The 24,005-nt window shown below is 62.3% G+C and overlaps 1 protein-coding gene across 1 annotated transcript; it reads right to left on the bottom strand.

The window, feature by feature from the left end:
- Nucleotides 1–1,679: 1,679 nt before the first annotated feature.
- Nucleotides 1,680–16,375, bottom strand: MXD4 (MAX dimerization protein 4). Its single transcript, XM_045774813.2, has 6 exons — nucleotides 16,153–16,375; nucleotides 15,953–16,052; nucleotides 12,188–12,217; nucleotides 6,486–6,600; nucleotides 5,371–5,533; nucleotides 1,680–5,057 (listed from the first exon to the last, which is right to left on the bottom strand). Exons 1-6 carry the CDS (start codon nucleotides 16,214–16,216, stop codon nucleotides 4,900–4,902), a joined length of 630 nt encoding a protein of 209 aa, XP_045630769.1. The 5' UTR covers nucleotides 16,217–16,375; the 3' UTR covers nucleotides 1,680–4,899.
- Nucleotides 16,376–24,005: the final 7,630 nt, after the last annotated feature.

Below are 24,005 nucleotides of genomic sequence, written 5' to 3'. Positions count from 1 at the left end.
TAGTTTGATTGGGGATGGGAAGAGTTTGGGGTAAGAGCGCTCAGAGGAAGAGGGCAGCGAGGACCTGGTAGGGGGGCTCAGGGTCTCGTGAAGGGCCTGAAGACAGGCAGAGGAGGTAGTTGAGAGCCACTTTGAACTAAACGGGCAAGAGGGATAATCCCGTTTACATTCTGGAAAGATCTTCATGCAGCTAGCATGCACTGGGGGCCTGGCCCAGCTAGGGACTGGGAATGGAGGAAAGGAAACGGCATGAAGAGTGCCTTCCCACCCAGTTTTGGGGACCATAATCCTGACAGAGTGTAATGGGAAGGGGCATAGGAGCAGGTCACAGAGCTGAGCTTGGAGGTGGAGGGCTGGCGAGGGAAGCAACGGTGAGAGTAGAAAGCAAGCACTGAAGGTCCAGGAGCAGATGGGAAGAAAGCAGGCAACTGGGATTCATTCTGAAGGCCGTGGGGTGGGGGTGGGGTGGGGGAGCAAAAAGACCACCTGAGGTCCTTCTGCCTGCCAAGAAGAGCTTGGGCAGGAGGGCTGACCTGGAGGCAGGTGTCCCCCTTGAGGGGTGCTGCCTGTAATCCAGGCTGAATATGGAGATGTAATCTGGTGGCGGGAGGGTTTTCCCTGAGGACCGGAGTCTGGTTCCAGGCCCTCCAGGTTCAGTGGGTGACTTGGTGACCTTCTCTGAGCCTCCATTTTCTGTCTCTGAGCTGGGCCCAGCATGAGGACAGCAGGCTGTAACTTCACAGAGTGCTTAGCACAGTTGCTGGAGGCCTTGTGAGGTCCGTGAAAGGTGGTGGTGAATTGAAGTCCTAGCAATATTTGGAATTCAAAAGCTGTTCCTTTACAGTCACACCCCAAACCCCAGCTGCATTCCCAGTAGGAATTCCCTTATTTTCCAGACATGCTCCCAGGTTCAAGAGGAGACTGCTACTGCCTGCTGGGAGAAGGAGGAGGGACCCAGATTCCTCCCAGAGCCCCCTGCAGGTCCTCTCCCAGACACCCCAGAACTTGCTGGAGGGATTCACTGAGCCATCTCCAGTGTGCCATGGTGCCCCGTCGGCCGAGGTGGGGGGGGGGCAGGAGAGTCCTGTTCTGGCTACCCACCTCCCCATTACCCGAGCATTTTGTCCCCTAGTTGCCTTGCCCTGGGGCCACACCATTTCACATCCCCACCCTGCACAGCAGCAGACAGAGGCCATGCCCGGGACATTCTGGGGATGCTGAGGACAGGTCCAAGGAAGGTTCTCAAGGTGCATCCCTGACAGTCAACAGCAGCTGTGTGGAAAGGGCACCTGGCTGAGAACACTTGCTTTCCACCCTAAGGCCAACCACCCCAAGGGCCAAGCTGTCCTTATGAGATGGTGCCCCAGCCCCAGGGCCAGGAGCAAGGTCGGAATGTAGGCAGCAAAAGCACCTGGTTGGCAGATGGCGGGGGTGGGGTGGGGTTCCACCTTCATTCAACTCCAGGTGTGGCCCTCCAGGGAGGCAGGTGTGACGGTGGCATCTCCGTGGTAGCCGTCTGGCAGTGGGGAAGGACCACGGTCTGTTGGGCCTCCCTGAAAGCAGAAGCTGTGGGCAGGGCGGTGAAGGCGGCCAAAGTCACCAGTGAGCTCAGGCTCCCTATGGAGGCTGAGGGGAGGGGAGCCAAATATGGTGACGGAAAGAACTGGAAGCCAGAGGGGTGAGGTATAAAAATCTGTATTTATATTACAAAGACAGAATGGTACAGCACAGTCCCTCCCGGTGAACAGGCAGGTGGGTGGCCCAATTCTCTCCAGCAAGGATCTTGTGACGCGCTGACCTGGCCAGCACCAGGCCCCCTGGGCAGCCCCAGACTCTGGCACAGAAACCCCAGACTCTGGCACAGAAACTGCCCTATATGTGGCCTGGGGTTAGAGTTCTGTGTACATGGCCATGGGGAGGGGGCCCCAGGTTACCTGGCCCAGAGAGAGGCAGGGGGTGGGAGAGTGGGGGAAGCCTGCTCACTCAGCAGATGGGGATTGTCTGGGGCAGACAGGAGGGCTGTGGTTGGGCGCACAGCTCCATCGGCCCAGGAGAGCGGGCTCGGGCAGTGGGCCTCCAAGACCCAAATTACAAAGGTGGGCCCAGAGCTCCAAGGAGGAGGAGCCTTCTTGCAGTCTCCCCAGCCAGCTGGGTCTGCACTGGGGCAGTGGTGGCCTGGTGTATGGGGTCACCTCCCAGTGAGGGTGGGGACCTAAACCTGAGCCTGGGGTTCCAGGATCCTGGCCACCGAGGGCCACGGTGGCCCACGTAGGTGTGGAAGGGCGTATGGATAGAGGTCACAGATACCCTTGTAACCCTGTTCTGGTCCCATCTGCTTTCTATAGACTCAACGATGCTCAGTTATCCAAAGTGGCCTCAGCCGGGCCCCCGCTGGGTCTCTGTGCCTACCAGCAACAGCTAACCTGTGCAAAAGGCAGGGAGCTAGTTGGGGGGGAGAATGGATGTGTGAATAACTCCTAGCACCAGACCCTGGCCCTGAGGACCACCCCCTCATCTGTCTGCTGGTGGCGGGAAGGGCCTCTGGGACCACAGTGCCCCTAGGTGGCCAGTGAGGTCAACTCCCCAGCCCACATGGGAACCATGGCCTGAAAAGCCACGGGTTGAGCTGCCAGGAAGGTCAGCTGATGGCCACAGTTGGTCACCCAGGGAGCGCTCTGCTGGCTGGGGTAGGAGCAGAGCCCCCAGCTACTGGGGGAGCTGGTGCTTTAACTGAGAGTGCAGACCACCCCAGGGGCCTGGACTTATGTCTGCTGCAATGGGATCTTCAACTCGGGCACTCCCACCCTGCTCAGAGCGGGCTGGGTGCCCACAAGCAGCACTCCGTGGCACGCTCAGGCAGAGAGGAGAAGCCGCTCTGGGCACGCCAGACCCCCAGTGAGGCTGGAAGGAGAAGCTGACAGAAGAGTTTTCCTTGCAACCACCAGCAAGAGGTTTGGACAATGTCCCCAGTTCACGAACTGCCTCCCACAAGCCTGCTCTCCACTTGTCATCCTGAGCCCCCACAGGGCAGGTTCTGTGCCAAAGCCATTTCCAGGGACCCCTTTCTACCTCAGTAGGCCACCCACCCTGGGGTGTCCATCGCTGTGACCAGAAATAAACACAAATTTCCCCCCACAATCTGGAAATTGGTTACAAGCACCAGAGAGGGAAGCAGACACTGCCGTGGGCCAGCCCCACAGCACGCCACCCAAATATTGCTGTGTGGACAAGGCCTTCAGGAACAGAAGGCCAGAAGAAGCCTCCTAATGCCCAAGCCCGGCTACCCAGGGGGAAGGGCTGTCTTCATCAGCTGCCAATGTCTGAAATCTGGAGCTCTCGCCCCAGGCTGGGGGAGCAGGGCAGGGTCAAGCTGGGTACAAGTGAGAACCTATTTCTCCGGTGAGCAGGCCCCTGACCAGGAGGCCAGGCTGCCCAGCGGGGCCTGACTGACAGCTGGGAGGGCGAGATGGGGGGGGTGCTGGGTCACTGAGGGGCGAGGTGACAGAGAGCTGCCCGCACAACCCCTGACTGGCCCAGCAGTCTCTCACTCCCAGAAAGCTGTGGCTGCTGGGAAGGGCAGCCGCGCGGTGAGGAAGCTGGGAGGGCACCTGCGGGGCAGGCCGGGGGTGCCCCTTGAGCCACAAGGGAGATGCTGGTGGTGGTGGGTGGGGCAGGGCCAGACACGGGACACAAGGCACACTTGGACAACGGTGACAGACAAGACGAGTCCCTGAGACGCTGGGTCGCTCCCACCCCTCAGCAAACAAGGACACAACAATGGCTAGGAAAATAGAGTACAAAAATCTCGTACAGGAAATTGAGGCAGCACACGCTGATGTCACTTAGCAGGGAGTCCTTAGAGCTTTTTTCTCTTTTAAAAATGTTTCTTATTTTGGGGAAAAAACCTCTCTCCCGGGAGCCCTGTTCTGGGCTGCTGGGCAGTGCAGCAAATTTTTTTTTTTTGCCTTTTTTCTTTAAAGGTAGACGAGAAAGCCTCCTGAGGACTCCATGGCTTCAAGCTACCGCCCCCAGTGCACCTCAGCCCCGGCTGGGAGGCAGAGCCGCCTGCCCTGTGCAGACTGGGCAGGTGAGCCGGGGTGGGAGGAGGAGCCAGGCAGAGGCCAGGGGCCAGCATGTGCCCAGATGACCCTTGAAGGCCTACCTCCCCAAGACGTGTACCCTCTGGGTCCAGTGACCACGTGTGTCTGCGTGTGTGCACGTGTGTGCGTGTGGGCATGTGTGCCTAGGCGTGTGCGTGTGTACATCTGCGGGACCTAACAGAGCAGAAGCTGCCCAGCTTGGGATGGGGTGGCCTGGCCTGCCCCCAGGAGCCCAGCCCTAGATCCCAACACCTGTGGGGTACAAAGGCCCCTCTCCACCCACTTGCCCCAGGGTGCTCACCCGAGTCCCGCCCTTCATGGGTCCCTCTGTCCAGGCTTCAGGAGCCTACGTGGACTGACAGACAGATGGACAGATGGACGGAGAGCCACGCCTTCCTTCCTTCCTCGGTCCTCTCCTTCCTCCTGGGATCCAGGGTTGGGGTCTGAGCTCCCCGCAGTGGTCATTAAGCCCCTCACACGGTGCCCGCCGAGATTTGCAGCAATGATATTTAATACTTCTGGAATGATTAGGAATCTGAGAACAGACCGTGGGCGGCTACGCTGGGCTCCGGGATGTGGGAGCTGGGCCCCGTCTCCCTGCAGGGGTCCCTGCCCAGCTGGGAGGGGTGGGCGGCGCGGCGGGCCCTGACCGGCAGGCGGGCGGAGGCGGGCACCCCGGGCGGCAGCTGGAGCTTCCAGAATGGCACAGCAGCGGGCCCGCGGAGAGGCTTTCGAGGACCAGAGGGCTGGCACGCTTGGCCGGGTAGGCAGGCGGGCCAAGGAGCAGAGGGCCCTGGGCCTACGAGAGGCTGAGGCGGCCAGGCCGCCGGCAGGGGGGCCCGTAGCCCCCGTCGCCGCAGCCACCGCTCTGCAGGCTGTAGTGCTCGTCCACGTCACTGCCGCTGCCAACACTGTCCAGCTCACCAGGGCCAAACTCCATGCCCTCTACGTCCACTTCTGGGGAGAACGGAGGGGGCAGGGTCAGAACCTGAGGTGCCCCTCACGGAGGAAGCAGAGGCTCCGGGAGTGGGGGTGTGGGGGAAGCACGGGGCTCCTGGCCTGCCGCTTGGTGAGGAGCACAGAGCCTGGAGCACAGGCCAGCTGCCCTCTGGGCCTCACCGCCCTTGTCCCAGCACATCAGCCACACACTCCTAGGGCTCGCCTGGGTATCTGCTGTCCTCCCTCCCCTCCCCCAGGCCACCTCCCAGCCAACCGCACCCTCCCAGCTTCCCCCCGCCCCCGCCCCAGGAGGCTGCTCCCACGTCCCCACCTTGCTCTGAGTCGTCAGTGGAGACGGCGGAGCCCGTGCTGTCCGTGCGTACACGCTCCAGACTCTGCATGGACAGTTGCTCCAGGCGCCGTTTCAGGAAGCGGTGCTCCCGCTGCAGCTGCTCCTTGATGCTCAGTGCCCGGCGGTCCTGCTCCTCCAGTTTCTGGGGGCAGGGGCAGCTGTGAGCAGTGGGAGGGGGGCCGTCCCCCATACCCGGACCAGGAAGTGGGGCACAGAGGCCTGGGCAGGGCAGGTTCCCAACCCCCACCCCCTGGCCCACCGGCCCCGTGGGCCTGAGGAGCCCCCTCCTCACCCTGCCAGGTGGTTACTTGACGTGCCACCTCCCAGGCCTGGGTCTGAGTCTGCTGACCAGCTCCAGAAGACCCACGGCCACAAGCTTACTTGGCCAAGCCAAGTCATGTGTGGGCCTCCTGGAGAACAGCCTGCCCTCAGTGGTCTTGCCCCCACAGCCCCCCATACTCCTGACACCCCCTCACCCCCTGCCTGTCCCTGAGGCAGCACTCTGCTCTGAGAAGCTGCCTGCTCTGTGCCTCTCTCCACACTGCAGCCACCCAGCCTGGAAGTGCCCCTGCCTGTGCTAGCTCGGAGGCTTTGAGGGGTCCTTCGAGGGGACCGAGACCCATGCTGGTCGGCTCAAGGGTCTGAGATTCCCCCAAACCAGCAGGTCGGGCTCGAGGCCTTGGGGGGATGCCCCAGACAATGGCCCACTCCATCTACCCCCTCTGCCAGCCCCAGGAGACCAACCCCACCCTCTACCCTCTTCCCAACACCCCTAGGCCTGCTTCCCATCCTGCCCTTCCTGGCCCCACCTCTCCTTCACAGCCCAGGGCTATAGGGGCCACCTGTAACCCACCTTCACCTCCACCAGCCCGGAACGGCTACCTCCTACCCCCTGCCCCCCTCGAGAAAACCCAGCATGGGCCCGTGACCCCCTCCACCCTCAGCACCCTCACCTGCCACCAGAGACCCCAGCGGACACCTGCTAGGTGGCTGCCCTCAGGCCCCCTGGCCACTCCCCCAGAGTGTGCGCGACAGGCCGGGGTCAGCGTAGGCAGCGGGTCAGACCAGCGGCCGTGGTGGGCCGTCCTGCTCACCTTGATGTGTGTCTTGGCACGCTTCAGGAGGCTCAGCGTGGTGTGGCGGGTACTGTCAGGGCCCAGGGGCACCAGCTGCTTGAGCTGCTCCAGATAGAGCCTGAGCTTGGCTCGTCTGAAAAGAGGAGACACAGAACCGTCAGGCCGGGGGGGCATAGCCGTGGGGACCACAGCAGTGGCAGCAAACAGGCCTGAGAGGTCTGGGGGCAAGAGAGGGGGCCAGCCGGACTCCTGCATGGACCTGCTGAGGGTCCCTCTCCAGGGCTCCCCTCCCGGCCTGGCTGATAGCTTCCCCCGAGCAGCCTGGTCCCCCCTTTGGATTCCGCGACAGAGCGGAGAGCCTGTGGCCGGGTCCCGGGTAGCCAGCCGACCCAGCACAGCCCTCGCAGCACGGCCTCAGAGCCCTAGCTCACCCTACTGTCACCACCCTCCATGGTGGATCCAGGAGGCCAGGGGACAACCTGGCGCGGCGAGGGTAGGGCCCTGCTCAGGCTGCTCCCGGAGGTCCAGGGGGCCCTAGGCAAGACTGGCATTCCATTTGCCAAGTTCAGGGTGGTCTCTGGTCATGTCACCACAGAAACACAAGTCTACTAGGGTCAGGGAGGGCCACGGAGCAGCCCCCCCCCCCCGCCCGCCGCCGAGTTTGGTGTCCCTGAGAGGAAACAGGTTCATTCCAGATTTTGTCCCTGTGTCCATGCAGACGAATGCAGATTGTCACCAAACTGTCCTCATAAGACCCGGCGGCACTGTTCGCACGGGGGCCTCCAGTGAGGGGCTCTGGCCCAGGTCCCACCCATGCAGAAACACTGCCTTTCCTGGCTCATCCCTTCTGGAGACGGCAGGCCGCAGAGACCCCCAGGGTGGCCACAGCTCCCCCTGAAGCATACTCTGCCCACCGGGAGGGCCACGGGGCCTCTGCCACACGCACTGATGGACCCTCCTTGCCTCTGCGGGAGGCCCGGCCACACTGCTTTGCTTAGGCGACACTCTGAGAAGCCCGCGGAGGCCGGGGGGTCGGGGTTTTTTGTGAGGCCTTGACAGCCACCACGGCCGGTGCACGCCCCTTCCCTCAGCAAGTCCCCGCTTTCACCTCCATCCCTGACCTGCGAGAGTCCCCGTGCATCCCTAGCCTCACTCAGCCTCAGAGCCTGGGAGGACAGCGGGCAGGGATGGCCATTTCTTCTGGACTGAGGGGGCACCCGAGGCCTGGGAGAAGGGGCAGCCAGGTGCAGAGCAGAATCCTGTCGGCAGAGCAGCAAGAACAGCCCCGCCCTGCAGGAGGAAGGCTGGCTGCACTTGGACCCCGTGGTCTTACGTCTGTTGCCCAGGCCCACACAGCACCCTCCCACTGACAGAGCACCTCCCCACCCAGCACCCCAGCCCACAGCACCCCGGGACCTAGAAGTCGTCCAGGTGCGCTGGAATTAGGAAGAACCTCCAGGACACAGGACCGAGGCGAGGCTCTGCCGCGAGGCCCCACAGAGCCAGGACCTGAGCGCTGAGCAGCCCCAGGCTCTGCCTCGAGGCTGGAGGACCTGCGGAGATGAGCTCCCACCTGCACACAAACACCGGGCTGGGGCAGGGGGCACGCCAGCAGGACTACCCGGCATCTGGGAAGCTCCGCTCCCCCACCTCCAAGGGGCTCTAGGACCCGGCCCTCTGCCCCCCTGAAACCAGGGCCAGGAACACTGGGGCAGGTTGCAAACCGTGCTCTGTGCTCAAGGAGGGGCTCGCCAGCCAGAGAGCCACCATCCTGCAGCGGGGCCTACCGTCCTGCCGCCCGCACCCAGCTCACAGGCGGGGTCTAGCAAATGGCAATGCTTACAATCTCCTGCTTGCATAAGCAGTACGTGACCTTTGTGTAAAATCAGAAACTGCAAATCAAGAGAAAGGAAAAAAAAAAAAAAAAAAAACGGAAAGTAACCCGAATCCCACCACCATCATTTTAGTGTAGTCTACATTCTCACATCATGAATGTTCGGCGTACGGAAACATCTACGTGACAAGGGACCCGATATTGTTTAAAAAACTCGAACAGCAGACGCACACGAGAGACTCAACAGGACACAATGAAGGACAGGAGGCATGCGTCTCCAGGTGGTGCGGTTGGCAACGTTTATTTCTTTGGCTTTACGGTTTTGTTTTTTGTTATTGTATTTTCAGGCTTTCTATGCTAAAAAAAACCACATATTACTTTTACAATCAGAAAGAGAATTTGTACAAGAAAGAAAAAACACAGCTAAAAGACAAATAACAGTGGAAAAATATCTGTAATACACATAAAAGACAAACGGTTAGTAATCGTGACATTTTGAGCTCATACACATCAAAAATAAAAGGAGGAAAATCTTACTGTGGAAATGGGCAAAGGACACACACAGGCAAGTTGCAGAACACAGACCGCTAAGCTAACACAAAATCGAGTCCGCGGCACAGCCCTCGAGGAAACGAAAGCCTGGTGGGGGCGGGAAGGGGGGTAGGTAGGCCGTCGTCCGGCCCGACTGCCAAGCCCGGCTGGCTCGGGGGCTGGCCAGTGCGCCGGCCACACATCGTGGGCTCGTGGGTGGGGGAGCGAACAGGGGCCGTGGCAGGTACTCGAACCCTTGACCAGCACTCGCACCACCCCCAGGGTGACCATGTGCGCTGGGCACTGCGTGCGTTAAGCAGAGGCCATGGCTAAGAGCGCGGGCAGCACAGCGCGTCCGTGTGGACACTGGCACGGGCGGCGAAGGCACCAACACAGGACGGCGTTCATGTGGTGTCAGGTGAATGGTCAAGTTATGAAACTGCGGAAAGCAAGGTCCCATTCTTATCCACGTCAGTATCCGTGTGGAGGAGGAGGAGGGATGCAGACACGGCCGCCTAGCCCCCTAGGATGGCTCTCTCTGGGGTGGGGCGCAGGGGGGCCCCCGAGTGTCTGTGATGGATGTGGACAGACTGCTTTAGAAATCCTAAAGCAGAGGCTCCTCAAGGGACAGAGAGAGTCCACTGGACGACACCCGTGCCGTGCTGAGCCCTGGACAACGTGCCCGCCCGAGTCCCAAGGAGCACTCAGCCAGGACTGCGGCCTGGGGGGGGGCGCCGGCTGTGGGGGCCCGGCGTTCCACCGCTGTGGGGAGCGGGAGGGGGTGCCGGGGTGCCAAGGGCCCGCGGCCCGGGGCCGTGCTGGGCTCTGGCTCAGCCCTCATCTGAGGCGGCCACAGCGCTGCAGGCCCTCTGCCAGCGCCCCGCGGCTGTCCCCAGCATTCCTGGGAGCTTTGAAAACTCACCACTTCCCAAAGGAACCCTGGTGGATTCAGGAGGCAGACCCTGCCTCTGGAGTCACCTCCTTAGTGCTAACAGCAGCTCGGCATCTGGCCACTGGCCACGGCCCAGCTCTCGACACAGGTCTTTCCTAGCTTCTCACCACAAGCCCCCCGCTCCCCAGAGGAAGACCCAGAGCTCCCGAGCCACGTCCCCTGGCACTGGAGGGGCAGGGTCCCAGCGTCTGCACAGCTGTGCTCTAAGCCCCCCCAGGCCTGGCTGTTGCAGGTGAACCATGGCTCCCGGGGCAGGAGGTGGGATGGGGAGCAATGCAACACGGCTCCAGTCGTCCCTTCTGCTCACCTGCATCTTCTAGCTTTCGTGAGATTTATAAGGACCGTGTGCCACTGCACCAGGCAGGGGGGAGCTCCCTACCTCCACACACAAAGGCTAAAGCCTGGAGCCGGGGCCAGGAGGCACATCCTGCCCAAGAACCTGCCCAGGAACACCTGACCGCTGTGGCCCCCTGGTCTGGGGTCAGGAGCAGAACACTGGCCTTAGCAGACCTGCAGGAGCTGCTTCTACGAGGGTGGACGAGGAGGACTGGGAGGAGGAACAGGGCCAGGCTGGGCGGGCCTCGGGCTGACTGGGCTGGCTCAGAGAACAGGCAAGGGGAAACCCCACAGGCCCAGTGTAGGCACACCTCCAGGGAAGGCGACATCCAGCCCTCCCCGCCCCTGGGGCCGGTGGGGTGACTGAGCCAGAGCTTCTTCCCTTCCTGTGGCCAGCAGCCAGGAGTGTCCTGTACCAGCACTGAGCAGCCACAGGCACAGCCGTGACCCCGTCCCTACCAGGGGCTCTTCATGGCTGCCCACACCTGCCTCTTGGCCAGCTAGGAACAGGACCCTGCACTGGGATGCGGGGGGGTGCGTGGAGACCTCAGTCACCCATCTATCCTGCTTCTGTGTCTCAAAAGGACCCCCCCCAAGGCCCAGCCTAAGGGCGGGCTTTGGGAGAAGATGACAGAGGCCAAGGCCAGGGTCAAGGGGCAGTTGTAGGGGTCAAAGGCTAGCAGCTTGTCCACCTCCACTGCCATGCCCTTGGCACCCATCCTCCCGCAGCATCATCCCCTCTGTCCCCACTAGGGGGCTGTTTTCAAAGGCACCACCCCAGGAAGCCTTCTCCAGAACACCCCTACGTGCCCTTCCAGGCTCCTGGGTCCCAGTGAAGACTGGCTTCCTCCTCCAGCCTAGGAGCAACCCCAGAGCCTGCCTGGCTCTCTGGGCTCCTGCACCTGCCCCACCACCATGGCCTCTCGGGAGCCCCTCAAACACACAGGACCAGTCCAGGAAGTACGGCTCCTCCAGAGAACACAGCGTCCTGTCCCTGCCCAGCGCCCGCCCAGCCAAGGGCCGAATCCCAGGGGAGCGGAAACTGGCGCTGCCGTGGGCGTAGAGCAGGGGCGGGGGGAGGACACAGAGAACTGGCTCAGCTCCAAACCTTCCCAGAGCAGGCTGAGAGTTCAACTTGTATGCAGAAGCCCCCCTCCCACATTGACCAAGAAGGGAGGCAAGAACTGGCCCATTTCACAGATGGGAGCAAAGCTCAGGAAAAAGCTACCACGTGGCATCCCTTGGTCCTGGCACCAAGGCTCCTGCCTTCAGGGCCTCTGTACCCACCCCCAGCTCCCGCCGCCCCGCTGAGATCCACCATGAGGGTCCCTGTCTGCAGGGCTGAGCGTGCCTGTGTCTTGTCCCTACTTCAGAGGAGGCCCAGGGTCATGGAGCCCCTGAAGGCAGAGCCAGACCTGCAGCACCCTGGGGTCAGCCAGGGAGGGGCCCTGGGCCTACCTTGGGCGAAAGTGCTGCCCTTCCCACTTCTCTCCACAAGCCCTCCTACTCCTCGGAGGACCCAGCACGGACCCAGCCCTGCAGCCAGTAGGTGGGCCTGAAGTGAGCTCCCCTGGATCCTGCCTGGCTGCCCTTCCCACCGCCCCTACATAAGACCAGTGGGAGCTTCTTGGAAGTCAGGCCCCAGGGTACAGGGGACCCCAGATTAAGAGGGTCAAGCCCTCCTGGTTGGAGGCCAGCATCCTAAGGGCTCAAGAACTGCTCCCAAAGGGGCTCAGATGCCCCAAGTTAGATGGATCTCCTCCTCCAGAGAGCTGGCCCCGACTGTCACACAGCACAGGGAGTCCTGCTCCAAGTCCCTCGCCCCCACCCTGAACTTCCAAGAGCAGCGCCTGGGCCCCTGTCTCCAACTCCCAGCATGGGAGTGCCTGAGAGCAGAGCCCAACTCTGTCCTTAAGATTGACCCTTCCCAAGTAAGGGCACAGCCATACCCAGGACACATCAGGTGACGGGGGTGCAGCTACAGCATCCCCTCAGTAGAAGGGTGGGGTGGGATGTGTTAGGTGGCTCAAACGGGTGACCGGGAGTGGGGGATAGGGGATCACTTACCTGTGCTTTTCTAGTTCATTGTGTGAAGACCTGTTTAGAGAGACAGAAAGACAGAGCTCACTCTGCTGCCCGATTACCAAAGCACAAGAACGACAGCTCTACTCGGGGGCCTAGGGACCTGCCGATGGTGGCAGAGAGGGTCTGGGCCCCAGGATATGCCCAGGAAGGGAAGGGCGAGGGCAGGTGAGCAGCTGCCGAGTGAAGGTGGGGGGGGTGGGGGGAACCTTGCACTGAGTGACAAGGACAGGAGACACAGAGGAGCAGCTGTGTCCAGGGGTGCCTAGGGCCGCCTGGCTTACTTAGTGAAGCATGTGGGGCTCTAGCCAGCAGGAAGGTCCAAGACCCCTTCCAGAAGGTACTAGGACTGACCTAGCCTGTGCTCCCAAGCCTTCCCACGCACTAAGCCCCTCCCCACTCCTGGAGGCCAGCTGTGCCTTCGCAGCCATGGGAGCAAGCACAGAGGCCCCATGGCAGGTGAGCACAGACACATGAGCACGGACACAGGTGCTCCGGTCCTGACCCAGCCACAGCACCATTCTCACCCTGCTGGGCTCTCCCATCTGCATTGTCACAGCTCATCATACCAGTGGGGACACCCAGGGACAGAGCGGACCCAGCCCAAGAGGGATCAGCGCATAAGGATGCCTCTGAGATGTGGATGCTTCCTGGGCCAGTGGGCAGGAGGGAGACTGAGGCTGGCCCTTCCACTTCCCTCTGGGGCCATGGTCTTGGCCTCTCTGGGTACAGGGGCCCCATCTGCTGCTCAAGCCCTACTCACAGGGCCCATCCAGAGTCCGGACACCCTGGTGGGCAGGGCCAAGCACCTGCCCTACAGGACAATAATACAGCAGAGCCAATCTCCCAGTTCCAGATCATTTTCCCAGTCCAGGAGGGGACCCCATGGACAGCCAGGGCTGCTAGGCCTGCCAGGCTGCCTCACATTGAGCAGAGGGCCCCCAGGCCACCTCAGGGGATACCCAGATTGAGTGCTGTGTCCCCCACCCCTCACTCTTTCCCGGAGCTTCTGCTGACCTCTGCCTGCCCGCCCTCACTCTCCTGCTCCAGGAACTGTGAACTAGGTGTCTCCTGTCCCCATCCCACCTGCCCATCCTTCTCACCTCCGCCACCTACCATGGCTCAAGGCCATGGCCCAATCAGAGCCAATTGGGGCCCAAGGCCTCCCCTCTGCTCACCAGGGCAGTCAGCCCCTGGGCCTCCCTGCACAGCTTTAGGAGAGCCTTGAGGGCCTGCTGGTCACATGAGCTGGGCAGGGAGCCTTGGAAACTCTGCTGGGGCTGGCCAGGACCAGGAGGGGGCAAAGCTGTCAGGCTCCTCAAGGCCTGAACCACAGTCCATCTGTGTGGGTCTGGAGATCTGCTCATGTGTGAAGGACATTAAGGGTCAGAGAGTGTCCTTCGATGTAGAGAGATGTGCCTGGCCACCCCCTCACAGTCTGGGCTAGACTCCATCCTGGAGGGAGAGGGTCACTCCTTGGCTAGCTGAGGACAGAGAGAGGCCCAGAGCCCCTGTTGGGCTCCTCCCAGGTCCAGACACCTGTGATAGCCTGTGCAGGTTTGTAACATGGGTCCCAGAACAGCCTGTCTTAGGCCTGGGGAGGGGGGACCCCGGGCTGGGGCTGTGCTAAGTACAGGGTCCCAGAACAGCTTGTCTTAGGCCTGGAGAGGGGGACCCCGGGCTGGGGCTGTGCTAAGTACAGGGTCCCAGAACAGCTTGTCTTAGGCCTGGGGAGGGGGACCCCGGGCTGGGGCTGTGCTAAGTACATTTCTGGTATCACTTTATTCACACCCCACAGCAACTCCTCCAGGTAGGTACTCTTCTAGTCATGTTTTTGGGGGGCCTGAGTCCCAGCAGGCTGGCTCCAGTTCCCTCTTGCTGAACCCTAGTCCCCAACAGCCCTTCCTGGAGCCCGGCAATTGTGCAGCACCCCCTCCTGGGCCCTCCTGCCCCACTCCTCACTCCTCACCCTGGTCCCAACTGTGCCCATCCTTTTCCCCTCACTGTGGTGAGATGCAGAAGCCTTGAAGGGTGGGACTGCCCTGCCAGCCAAGTCAGGGCCCCGGATCCTCCAGGCCCTGCTCTGCCCTCGTTCCTGGTCTGGGCTGGCCGGGACCCACCTGGACCAGGACAGCCTCGGGGGGCCATCTGTGTGAGCCCCAGGTGCCTCGTCCCTGGGAGAGTCCAGCTCTGCCCCGAAGAGCAGCGGGGAGGTGCGCTGCAGCCCAGGAGACCCCCTCAGCCCTGCCCAGAGCCCTCAGGGTCTCTGCATGGCAGAATGGAGAAGGCCAGGACCCCACCTCAGAACAGGGGTCCCAGGGATGGGAGGGTGGCTCCAGGCAAGTAATTCAATTCCTCTGTGCCTATTTCCTCAGTCTTCACATGTGGGTAAAAATAACACATCGGTCCTGGGTTGGGCGAAGAGTACTAACCAGTGGGTACTAACCCACTCGGCACACAGAAGCCCCCAGCGAGTCTTAGTTAGGCTTCTGGTTATCAACTTTGGGTACCCCGTGGGAGTCCAAGGTCATGCCCCGGAGTTCTCCATTGGTGCCGGGCGTTCGGGGCAATGAGAGCCAACAGCGGGGGACTGGCTAGCTCACCGAGGAGACCCGAGGCTGGGGTGCCCCCCTCACGTATCTTTTCCCAAACTGTCCTCAGCAGGGGACCAGGGGCTGGGACTGGGAGGCACGTCCAGCCAGGGCAGATGGAGACTCAACCCACTCCTTGCCAGGCCCAGGGCGCCAGGACGTCATAGGAGATGGGTCCTTGTGCCAGCCTTTCTGTTTCCCAAGAACGGGCAGGCCACAGGAATGAGCCGCACCCTCTGCCAAGGGGCCCTGAAGCCCCCTGCAAGCCCAGCTCCCCGCCTGGTGACATGGTCCAGAGCCAAAGCGGGCCCAGGCAGGGCCAGGTGTGCGGGGCGGGGGGGGGTTCTCATGGCGGCGGGGAGAATGGAACCCCACAGGAGCCCTAGCTTGAGGTCCTCCCCGTCCCACTGCAGGGATGCACACCCCAGCTTTCTGCTTCTACAGCCTGGGAACAAGGCCAGAGGAACGTGGGGTGGGGGAGGGCTGCTGCACAGCGGCCTGCACCTCTTCCGGCTCCACTTAAAAAGGGCCTCCTGTCCCAAAGAAGGGGTCCCTACACTTGTCGCTGCAGTTTCACTTATGTCAAGAGACTGGGCAGGAGGGTGGATTCCGTGCGAGAGGTGGGGGCCCAGGGCAGGGCCTCCATGCGCCTTCTTTGTCCAGGCCCCCCGGGGGTGGGGGTACTCAGCCCAGCAGTACGAGAGATGCGGCCCACCCACCCGCTGCAAGCAGTGGTCAGGGCGGGCAGTCCCACGCTGCCGTGCACCGAGCCTCAGTTTCCCCGGACTCACGGGGCACCGGCCAGCGCCCATAGACAACTTTTTTCCTGCCCGAAAAAGTCCAGAACAACTTGGGAGCCGGGAGCGGCTGCGGGAGGAGACCCCGAGCGTCTGGCGCTGTACGCGTGGCACTGTTTACGCGAGAGGCCGAGGAGGCGCGGCCCGCGGGAAGATGGCGACGGAGCGGGCGGGGCCGGCCGGGCGGGGCTGCGGCGGCGTCCCGGGCGCGCCTCCTCCTCCAGGCTGGCCGCCGGGGCGCGCGGCCTGAGGCCGGGCTGCGGCCCGGGGGTCGCGGCCTGGGGAGGGCGCTCCGGGGGGCGACCCCGAGCGCCGGGCCGGGCGTGGGGGGGGGGGGGCGGCCGCGCGGGGGGGGGCGGTACCTGTTGTTCGGGGCCTTGCGCACCAGGCCGGCCGCCTTTGTCTTCTTCCTGGCGAAGTCGCCGTCGAAGGGCAGCACCGAGGCGTAGCCGTGCTCGGCCTCTGCGGACAGACGGCGCGGTCAGCGGGCCCCCGCCCCGGCCCCGGCCCCGCCGCCGCCCGCCCGCCCGCGGCCCGGCGCACAAAGGGGCGCGGGCGCTACCTCGGTCCCTGCGCTCCAGGTACTCGGCCGCCTCCAGCAGGATCAGCAGGGAATTCAGCTCCATCCTCCTGCCCGCCCGCGCTCTCTGGGACGGCGGCGGCCGCTGCCCGGCCCTCTCCGGCCGGCTCCGCTCGCCGCCCGCCCCGCGCGCCCGGCGGCCCCACTTCCCCGACTCCCGCGGACTCCCTGCGCGCTCGGCCGCCACCCTCCGCCTCGGGCCCTCAAATTGACATATAAGGGCGAGCGGCGGCCGACGCAGCCAATGGGGGCCGGCGTTCCGGCTCCGGGGGCGGGCGCTGGGCCGGGCCGGGGCCAATGAGAGCTGGCCGAACGCCTCGGGCCGGGCCGAGAATGTTGACAGATGCGAAGCTCGGTTCCGATAGGCCCGCCGCGGTAGTAACAATTTAGAAGCCCAAGCTTAGCAACAGCACGTGGTGGCCCGGCCCCCGCGCTCGCTGACTGGCGGCTGGCGTGCATGTTAAGTAGGCGCCACGCGCCGATTGGCCCAGAGCAGTCTATGTAAAATAGGGACCGCGGACCAATGGCCGGCTGCGGGGCGCGCGGCCAATGAGGGCGCCGCAGCCGGACGCGTTGCCGAGAGGAAGCGGAGCGCGGTGGGACCGCACGCCGCCGGGGCCGGGCCCCACGGCCCGTTAGGGTGCGGGGACCGACGGGTGCGCCTGGCCGGGCCGTCGGGTCTGCACGTAGTGTGCAAGAACCTGTTGCCCTGGGGCAGCCACCGCATCTCTGGCTCTGCGGGAGCACGGGACCTCGTGGTCTCCTCGGGGGTGTCGCGTGGGCTGCAAAACGACACCCCTTCCCGTCGGACACAGAATGACCCCGGCGATGGCGGGAGCTTGGAGGAGGGGCGTAGAGGCTCAGCGCCCAAGAACCAGATGTCCTTGGGCCACATCTCAACGGAGAGACCCAGAGAGGGAGGGCCCCGCAGAGCTGCCCAGTGGACCCCAGGCCTGGAGGAAGGGGCCCCCAAGAGTGGAGGGTTGCGTGCTCGTGTCTGGTCTGAGGAGTGGGACATTCCAGGACATTCCGGGCGCTGGTCCCCTCGGGCCAAGGAAGCGCTTTCTAGGGAAGAGAGTTGCCCTCTGTGGGAGGGGAGCGAGGACTCATCAAGCTCCTGGCTGTTGGGCGGCCCTAGTGGCTCCTGACCCTTAGCTGGAGCCGTAGGAGGAGGGTCTGGCAGGCTGGAGGCAGCCCCAGACTGGCCTGGGTCCCTTCGGTCTTCCTTCTCACCGGTTGTTGAGGCTGGTGCCCTGAGAGCCCCTGAGGAGGGGACCAGCAGGTTGGGGAGTGGCTGGACCCTGACCCACCCTGCCCAGTGTTCTAAACAGGGCCTTGCTGCTGCCAACAAAAGTGAACGAAAACTAAAAATCTCAGCACTTTCTGTCCTAGGATCTACTGGGTGTTTCATACCCATTCCCTTGTGTACTTCTGAATCCTCAGTTTACAGACAAGGAAACTGGAATCCTGAGGTTTAGGGACAGCCAGGGTCTCCTTGCAACCCCAGGCGCATGTAGATCAGTGCTCCCATAGACGTGACCCAGGAACATGGAGACCTAGACACCTCCTGGCCTAATGCTACTTGCCGGGCATGAGAACCACAGCTGTGTGACCTGAGAAATGGGGTTAGGGATGTGTTGTCTACCCCTCAACCCTCCCAGCAGAGCTCAGCAGGACCCAATGGGGAACTCGGATACTGCCATGAGACAGCCCTGCATGGACATGATGACAACCCCTTGATGGTAACCCCAGCCCTTCCTGCTCCTGCCCCATGGTCTACCCAGGACCAGGGCAGAGCCCCTAAGAGCTGTGCAGGGTAAAGGAGGGTGCCCAGTTCTGGGGAGGGCAGATGCATGCAGAGTTCAGGGGTGTAGGAGGCAGGACCCCAGGCTCACCACCTGGTGGTCAGCATTTTGCAGAGTCCTTCATCCCTGCTTACGTGAAGGCTAGGCTGCTGGCCCAATCCTAAAGCCAGCCCCTTGTCCAGGGTGAGTGCACGTGCTGGGTGCCTCCCCTACTAACCGCCATGGGGCATGAGGGGTGCTATGTGTCATAGCCCACAGAGCACCTACCCACGTGTGACCATGGAGCCACGTGCATACTGCACCCCAGCCTGGGAGGAGAGGGGTGGCCCCACCTTGCCTCCATCTGCAGCTAGGTTGCTTCAGGGACCCCTCTCCCAGCAACACCGGGGACCAAGCACTTCCCAGTGGCGCCACACTGCCTGTGAGTGTCGGTGGCACCGGAGCACATGCAGTGTGTCGGAGTGAGGGGAGAAGTGGGCCATGAATTAGGGGCTGGGCAGGAGGGCCAGGGCCTGGCGTGGGCAGAGGCTTCAGGCCCTCAGGTCTAGGGAGTAACCAAGGAGGAGCCCTGTGGGCCAGAGCCCCCAGGGAAGACACTAAGCAGCAGGGTGGGGGGGGGTGCTGCTCTCACTTGGGGCCAGCCAAGGATCCACACCCACGAGCCTCAGTGTGCCCACCCAGTTATGTTGCGGGAGGTGGGAGGGCGGCATAGGCGCAGCCAGCTGGCCCGGGGTCCAAAGCTGCAGGCCCTGTGCCACCCCAGGCCCAGTTCTGTAGGGCAGGTCTCCCAGGGCTGCATCACCTCTTCCAGGGAGGCTTCCCTGAGCCCAGGCTAGGCCAGCTGCCTCCTTACCTACCCCTCTCCCATGCCTGCCTAGCCCTTCCAGCCCCTCCTCCAGTGCAGGGTTCTGTCCCAGTGGGAACCAGCCCAAGTCCATGCCCCTGAGGAAGGACTCAGACCCCTTAGATCCCCTCTCTATATCTCCATTTAGAGCCCAAGAGGGGGCATAGACCTCTCCTGCCCCCCACTTCTGATGCCCCTCCCAAGCACCCAGGCCCCAGGGGCCCTCCACCGTGCATCCCTCCTGCACCAGCCCACATTTCCTTCACAGTTCCATCCCCCAGATTGTTTTCCCTGCCTGTCCTTTAGGGGAGCCCAGCCCACCCCAGAGCTCCCAGACAGGGGCTCTAGGAGAAGGAGTGGGGCCTGAATCCAGAGGGACTTCCCAATTTGGCTGGAAGGCCCCCTCTGCCTGGCTTTCTTGGTTTCCTCCCCCATCCCCACCCTAACCTCAGCTTCCCTGGCTATAAAAGGAGAATGGTAGCACCCACCTCTTATAGCGTTGGGAGGATGGCATGAGGATTCCTGGCCCAGGAGCTCAGTAAAGGCGGCCTTACTCCCCACCCCCAGGATCCCATGAGGGTATTTAAGGCCCTAAGGTGATCTGAGGGAAAGAAACCTCTAGTAAAACTGCTTCCTAGCTTCTCCCACACCTACTGGGCCCTGACTTCCTTTCTCTGGACCCAGGGTTCCACCCCCACCTCGCAGCCCTGACTTGGGAACTTGCCTGTGGCTCCCAGCATGGCACTAGGAAGCAGCCCCACCCAGGGTGGGAAGGTCTTCAGGGCCCTTCTTTCTCCAAAGCCCCCTCCTCACGCTTCCAAGATGACCCAGCCCTGGCTTCACCTTCTCCCTTGCCTCCTCTGTTGCTGGGGTGGACTCCCTGCTCCCACCTGGGTCCCCAGCTCCGGCATTCTGGGCAGGAGGCTGAGTGTGAGGGGCTGCCCTGCCTACCTGGGCAGCCCACAGCCTGCCTTTCGCCGGACCCATGGGGGCGGGAGGGCAGGGCACGTTTGGTTAGCTCCCTGCAGGCAGGTTCTGGGACTGGGGGCGGGGGGCAGAGAGCCTGGCCTGGGGTCATCAGGCACTGGAGGGCCATGCCTAGCCCAGCATGACAGCCAGCCTCCCAGAAGCCTTGGCTCCCCTGCCCTGAGGTGTCTGGTGTGTGCCAGCACCAGAGGAGAGTCCCAGGAGCTTCTGTCCCTGCATCCCTCCCCCAGAGCATCCCTGGATTCTAGTCTGGCCACAAGACCTTGGCCAACTCGCTTTAACCTCTCTCAGCCTGTTTCCCAGCTATAAAACTGTTGACAGTACTTGCCTTTTGGGGATGGCTTTGGTGTGAAAAGAAGGATCCATGGAAAGTCCCAGGCAGCAGTGGGCAGGGCACAAAGGAATGCCCAGAAAGTGGTGGGAATATGAACGTCAGTCCCGATTGGCAAGTGCCTTGAACCACTGGCCCTACACACAGAGAACCTGGGCAGGGCCTGCCCAGTCACCGTCAGTCAGCATCAAAGTCGAGACTGGCTGGGCTGGCGTGGCAGCTGTCCACGCCAGCCAGCCACAGGCACCAGGCCAGGCCTTTGAGCGTTTGGGGGCCTTCTACAAACCTTAGCACTCAGAGAGAACGGTGTCCAGAATACAGTAAGGGGTGGCAATGATATCAAGATGCCAAAGACATAATTAAATATGTGCGGAGCTAACATAATGTCAATGTTGTTTTTAAATTTAAAATAAGGAAATAGTTTGTTATATTTGTGAACAATTTTTGGAGTAGATTTGCTTCTCACTTTACAAGTTTTCCTGCTCTACTCAATGACCCCTGGACAATTCAGACATTTTTAAATTAAATGAAATTTTTTTGTAACCAAGATATCCAAAAACAAAATAAATTTTCTTTTAAAAAATGTTTATAGGACAAAAAAAGCATGAAGGTGGGATGTGTACAGATTTAGGCACTGGCTGTGGTGCTGAGCCAGAGGGCCAGAAACTGACGGCTCAGGGCCAGCGACCTGCCCAGGTGGGGTGTGGCAGGGGAGCCCAGGTTAGCCCTGCTGCTGCTCCAAGGCCCCTATTGGCTGTGGGCCCTCTCGTCTCTGAGGGAGGTTAAGCCTGGAACAGATGGGCAGGTCTCCCTCCCACAAACAATAGGGGCCTCGGGGCTCACACCAAAAACCCCCCTCCCAGTACCGCCTCCTAGGGTTCACTTCCCTAGGCCTTTCTGGCCTATCCCCCACCCCTTCCAGGAAGCCTTCTGGGCCTTCCAGGCTGTACCTGGCTGCTACACATGGTCTTAGGGTAGAGACCTTCCAGTCTTAGGCTGGAGGCCCTGAGGGCCCAAGCCCAGGAAACCCACCCCCAGATCCCCACCCCTGAGCTCCTGGTCATCCAGCAGCTTCTAGACCCAGACGGTTGGGCTCTGGCAAGTGTGACCCAAGCTGCCACCATCCAAGGGCACAGAGGCCTCTCAGACCTCCGCCTACACAGCCCAGCAGGGCCCCGTGTGATGGGAGGCAGACAAGAGGTGACTGGGTAAAGCCATGTTACTGCCTCTGATGGGACCCTGGCCTCTGTCCCACCCACCTATCTCCCTGTGAGGTGTCCACACCACAAATCTGACCATGCCCTCCCCTGCTCGGAACTCTTCCATGACTCCCCAGTGCCCTCAGGACAAAGCCTGAATTTGGTGCCTGGGGTGATCCAGCCGTGCTCCACCCTTGCCAGGAGTACCCCTGTTGCTCAGACTCTCCGGGCTGTTCTGTGCTTCCATGGCCATGGCACCCCATTCTCTGTGGATACCCCGCTCACCCCCAAGGCCCAGCCGGCTTCACCAGCTCACGTGCCCCTGCCCCGACCTGCAGGCCCCCAAGGGCAGGGAAGATCTGGGGTGTCTGGGTGCCCATCTTTGCCCAGCCAGGTGCAGGCTCCAGCCCTAATGTGCCCTGAGCACAGCAGCAGAAGCCAGAGCCTTGCTTGTGCTTTTGTCTTGGGGGTGATGTCCACTTTGAGTGACTGCTCCGTTCTGGAATCTGCCCCTCCGCAGTCTCTGAGAGCATTGCTGACTCCTGCCAAGAGACCCCAGGCTGTGCTCTGAAAATGTATGTGAGGATGGGGGTGGGGGTGAGGCTGCTGTCTGGGAAGGCCACCTGGAGGAGGTGGCTTTGGGTGGGCCTCTGAGGAGATAAGCGCCTCCAGGACCTGGGTCACGGGTTGGGGGGGTGGGGGGGGGTCCACGAGGCAGGCACTTTGAGTCCTGTTCACCTTCCCCCCAGCTCCCATTGCAGAGTCGAGGGAACCGGAAGAGCGGGGAGTGTCAGCCCCCAGCCCCGGCCGCGGTGGTTTGAGATGTCCAGCTCCAATCAGGACCCCTCCTACCTGCTCTCAGACCGATCTGGGATGGGGTCTGCCCTGTGTGTAGTGCTTGCTGAGCCGGGACTCCCTCCGCCCCTGCAGGCAGAGCTCCATGGCCCCCCTTGTCCTGGCAGCCAGACCTGCTGGGAGAGCAGGGTGCAGGGTGGGCGACCCCTGGTGGCCATCAGGGGCTGTAGCGGGGACCCTGGATGGAGCCCGTCCTCAGCCCCAGGGGAGGAAGGGGAGCACCCCTCCGACCCCACTCCTGCCAGCGGCTTCCTGGGGAGATATTGTCCCATCACCTTCATCAGCAGCCAGGATACTAAACAGTCCCCTTCTTCGAGCTCCCGCCCCACCCCGGGCCACAAGGCTGGTGCCGCAGCCATCTGCCTGCTCTTCCGGGGGAGATGCACCAGGCCTGAGGACAGGCTGGCTGTATCTGTGCATGCTTGTGGGGATGAGGAGCCACAAGTGGGGGCGGGCAGCAGCGGCACCTCCAGAGGCCAGGGTGTGTGGCGGTGGGGGTGGGGAGACCCTGGACGGGAGCATGCGGCAGGAGGAGGCGGGACTGGGGGGGGGTGTCCCCCTTCTCCCCACCCCCAGGCCACCTCCCTGAGGCTGACTGCGACGCTGTCCCTGCTCCAGAGACTCCTGAGGCCCCTTGGGTGCAGAGAGCTCTGGGTGCTCCCAGCCCAGACCCTCCATCCTCGGACTTGTTAACCTGCAGGCTGCATCCTGGTCCTGAGCAGCCCCTGCCTGTTGCCAGCAGCTGGGGGTGGCAGTGTTGGGGAGCACACAAGGCCTGCTGCCTAGGGCCTGTGCGTTGCCTAAGAGAGGGGTGAGGTAGACAAGACAGGCCCAGGTGCGCCCAGCTGCTGGCAGCCCCCCAGCCTTGCTCCTAATGCCAGACAGAGGTGTGCCGCAGGCACTCTGAGGCTGGTGGAGCCCCTGTCTCCGGAGCGGCCTTCAGAAGTGGCTCTCCAGGCACAGCCAGCCGGGGCTGTCTCAGGGCCCTCTGCTTCCGCCGCTGCCGCCTGCTAACTTCCGTGAGCCTCAGTTCCTCCACCTGACACAGGGATCTGCCCCACAGGGGATTGTCAAGAGGAGTAGAGAGCTCGGAAAACAGCAGCGGGAGGGCCATAGTGTTGGTGACAAAGGGAAACAGGAGGCTCAGGAAGCCTAGCCTGCTCGAGGCCCAAGGCCAGCTTGCAAGGGCTGATTCCAAATCTGGAGCTTTCGGCTCTCTCCCTGTCCCTAACCCCAAGGTTTCCCAGTCCTGAGCCCCTACTGTAGCGAGCAGCAGGCCATTCCTTCTAGAACCTTCCAGAGTGGGAAACTCTGTATTGGACTCATCCCCTCCTCACCAGGTCTTGGCTTTGCCCTTGGGGTGTGGATAGCCCTGTGGAAGGGTAGAGTGACCACAGGTCCCTGGTTTAGCCTGGAAAGTCTCATGACTCAGGACTGTCTTCATTCCTGAGCAAACTCTACAGCTACTCACCCTCGCTGGGGGCTCCCGTGGCCGGAGGCGTTCCTGCAGAGCAGTCTGGGGTGGGGTGCACAAAGGTAGGCTGAGTCTGGTGTGGAGGGCCTCCTGGCTCCCAGCCACAGCCAGAGGTCCCTTGTGTCCCTGGGGCCTAGGCCTCTCCCTCTGGAGGATGGCCCTGTCTGTGCTGAGGCAAGCCGACCCTCTTTCCTGGGTCTCCACTCCTCCCAGCCTGACCTGGCAGATGAGGAGGGCTTATCACATCTTAAGTCTGGAAGGTGACAACGGTGGGGCTTGTTAAGGAAAGGAAGAGGGACCCCCACAGCATCTCCCCATAGAGGCTCTCTTGGCATTGCCA

This window comes from Ursus americanus, chromosome 8 (assembly GCF_024610735.1).
Source record: "Ursus americanus isolate L20-20 chromosome 8, mUrsAme1.1.p, whole genome shotgun sequence".
Taxonomy (NCBI): domain Eukaryota; kingdom Metazoa; phylum Chordata; class Mammalia; order Carnivora; family Ursidae; genus Ursus; species Ursus americanus.
This window is presented reverse-complemented; position numbering and strand designations above follow the sequence as displayed.

What these genes read in the sequence shown, in the direction of transcription:
- MXD4 (XM_045774813.2), bottom strand. Translation starts at nt 16,216, where the DNA reads ATGGAGCTGAATTCCCTGCTGATCCTGCTGGAGGCGGCCGAGTACCTG. An exon ending in GTGCCAAGACACACATCAAG is followed by an intron (nt 5,534 to 6,485) that starts GTGAGCAGGACG and finishes CCCTGCCCCCAG; the next exon opens with AAACTGGAGGAGCAGGACCG. An exon ending in CACTGACGACTCAGAGCAAG is followed by an intron (nt 5,058 to 5,370) that starts GTGGGGACGTGG and finishes CGTTCTCCCCAG; the next exon opens with AAGTGGACGTAGAGGGCATG.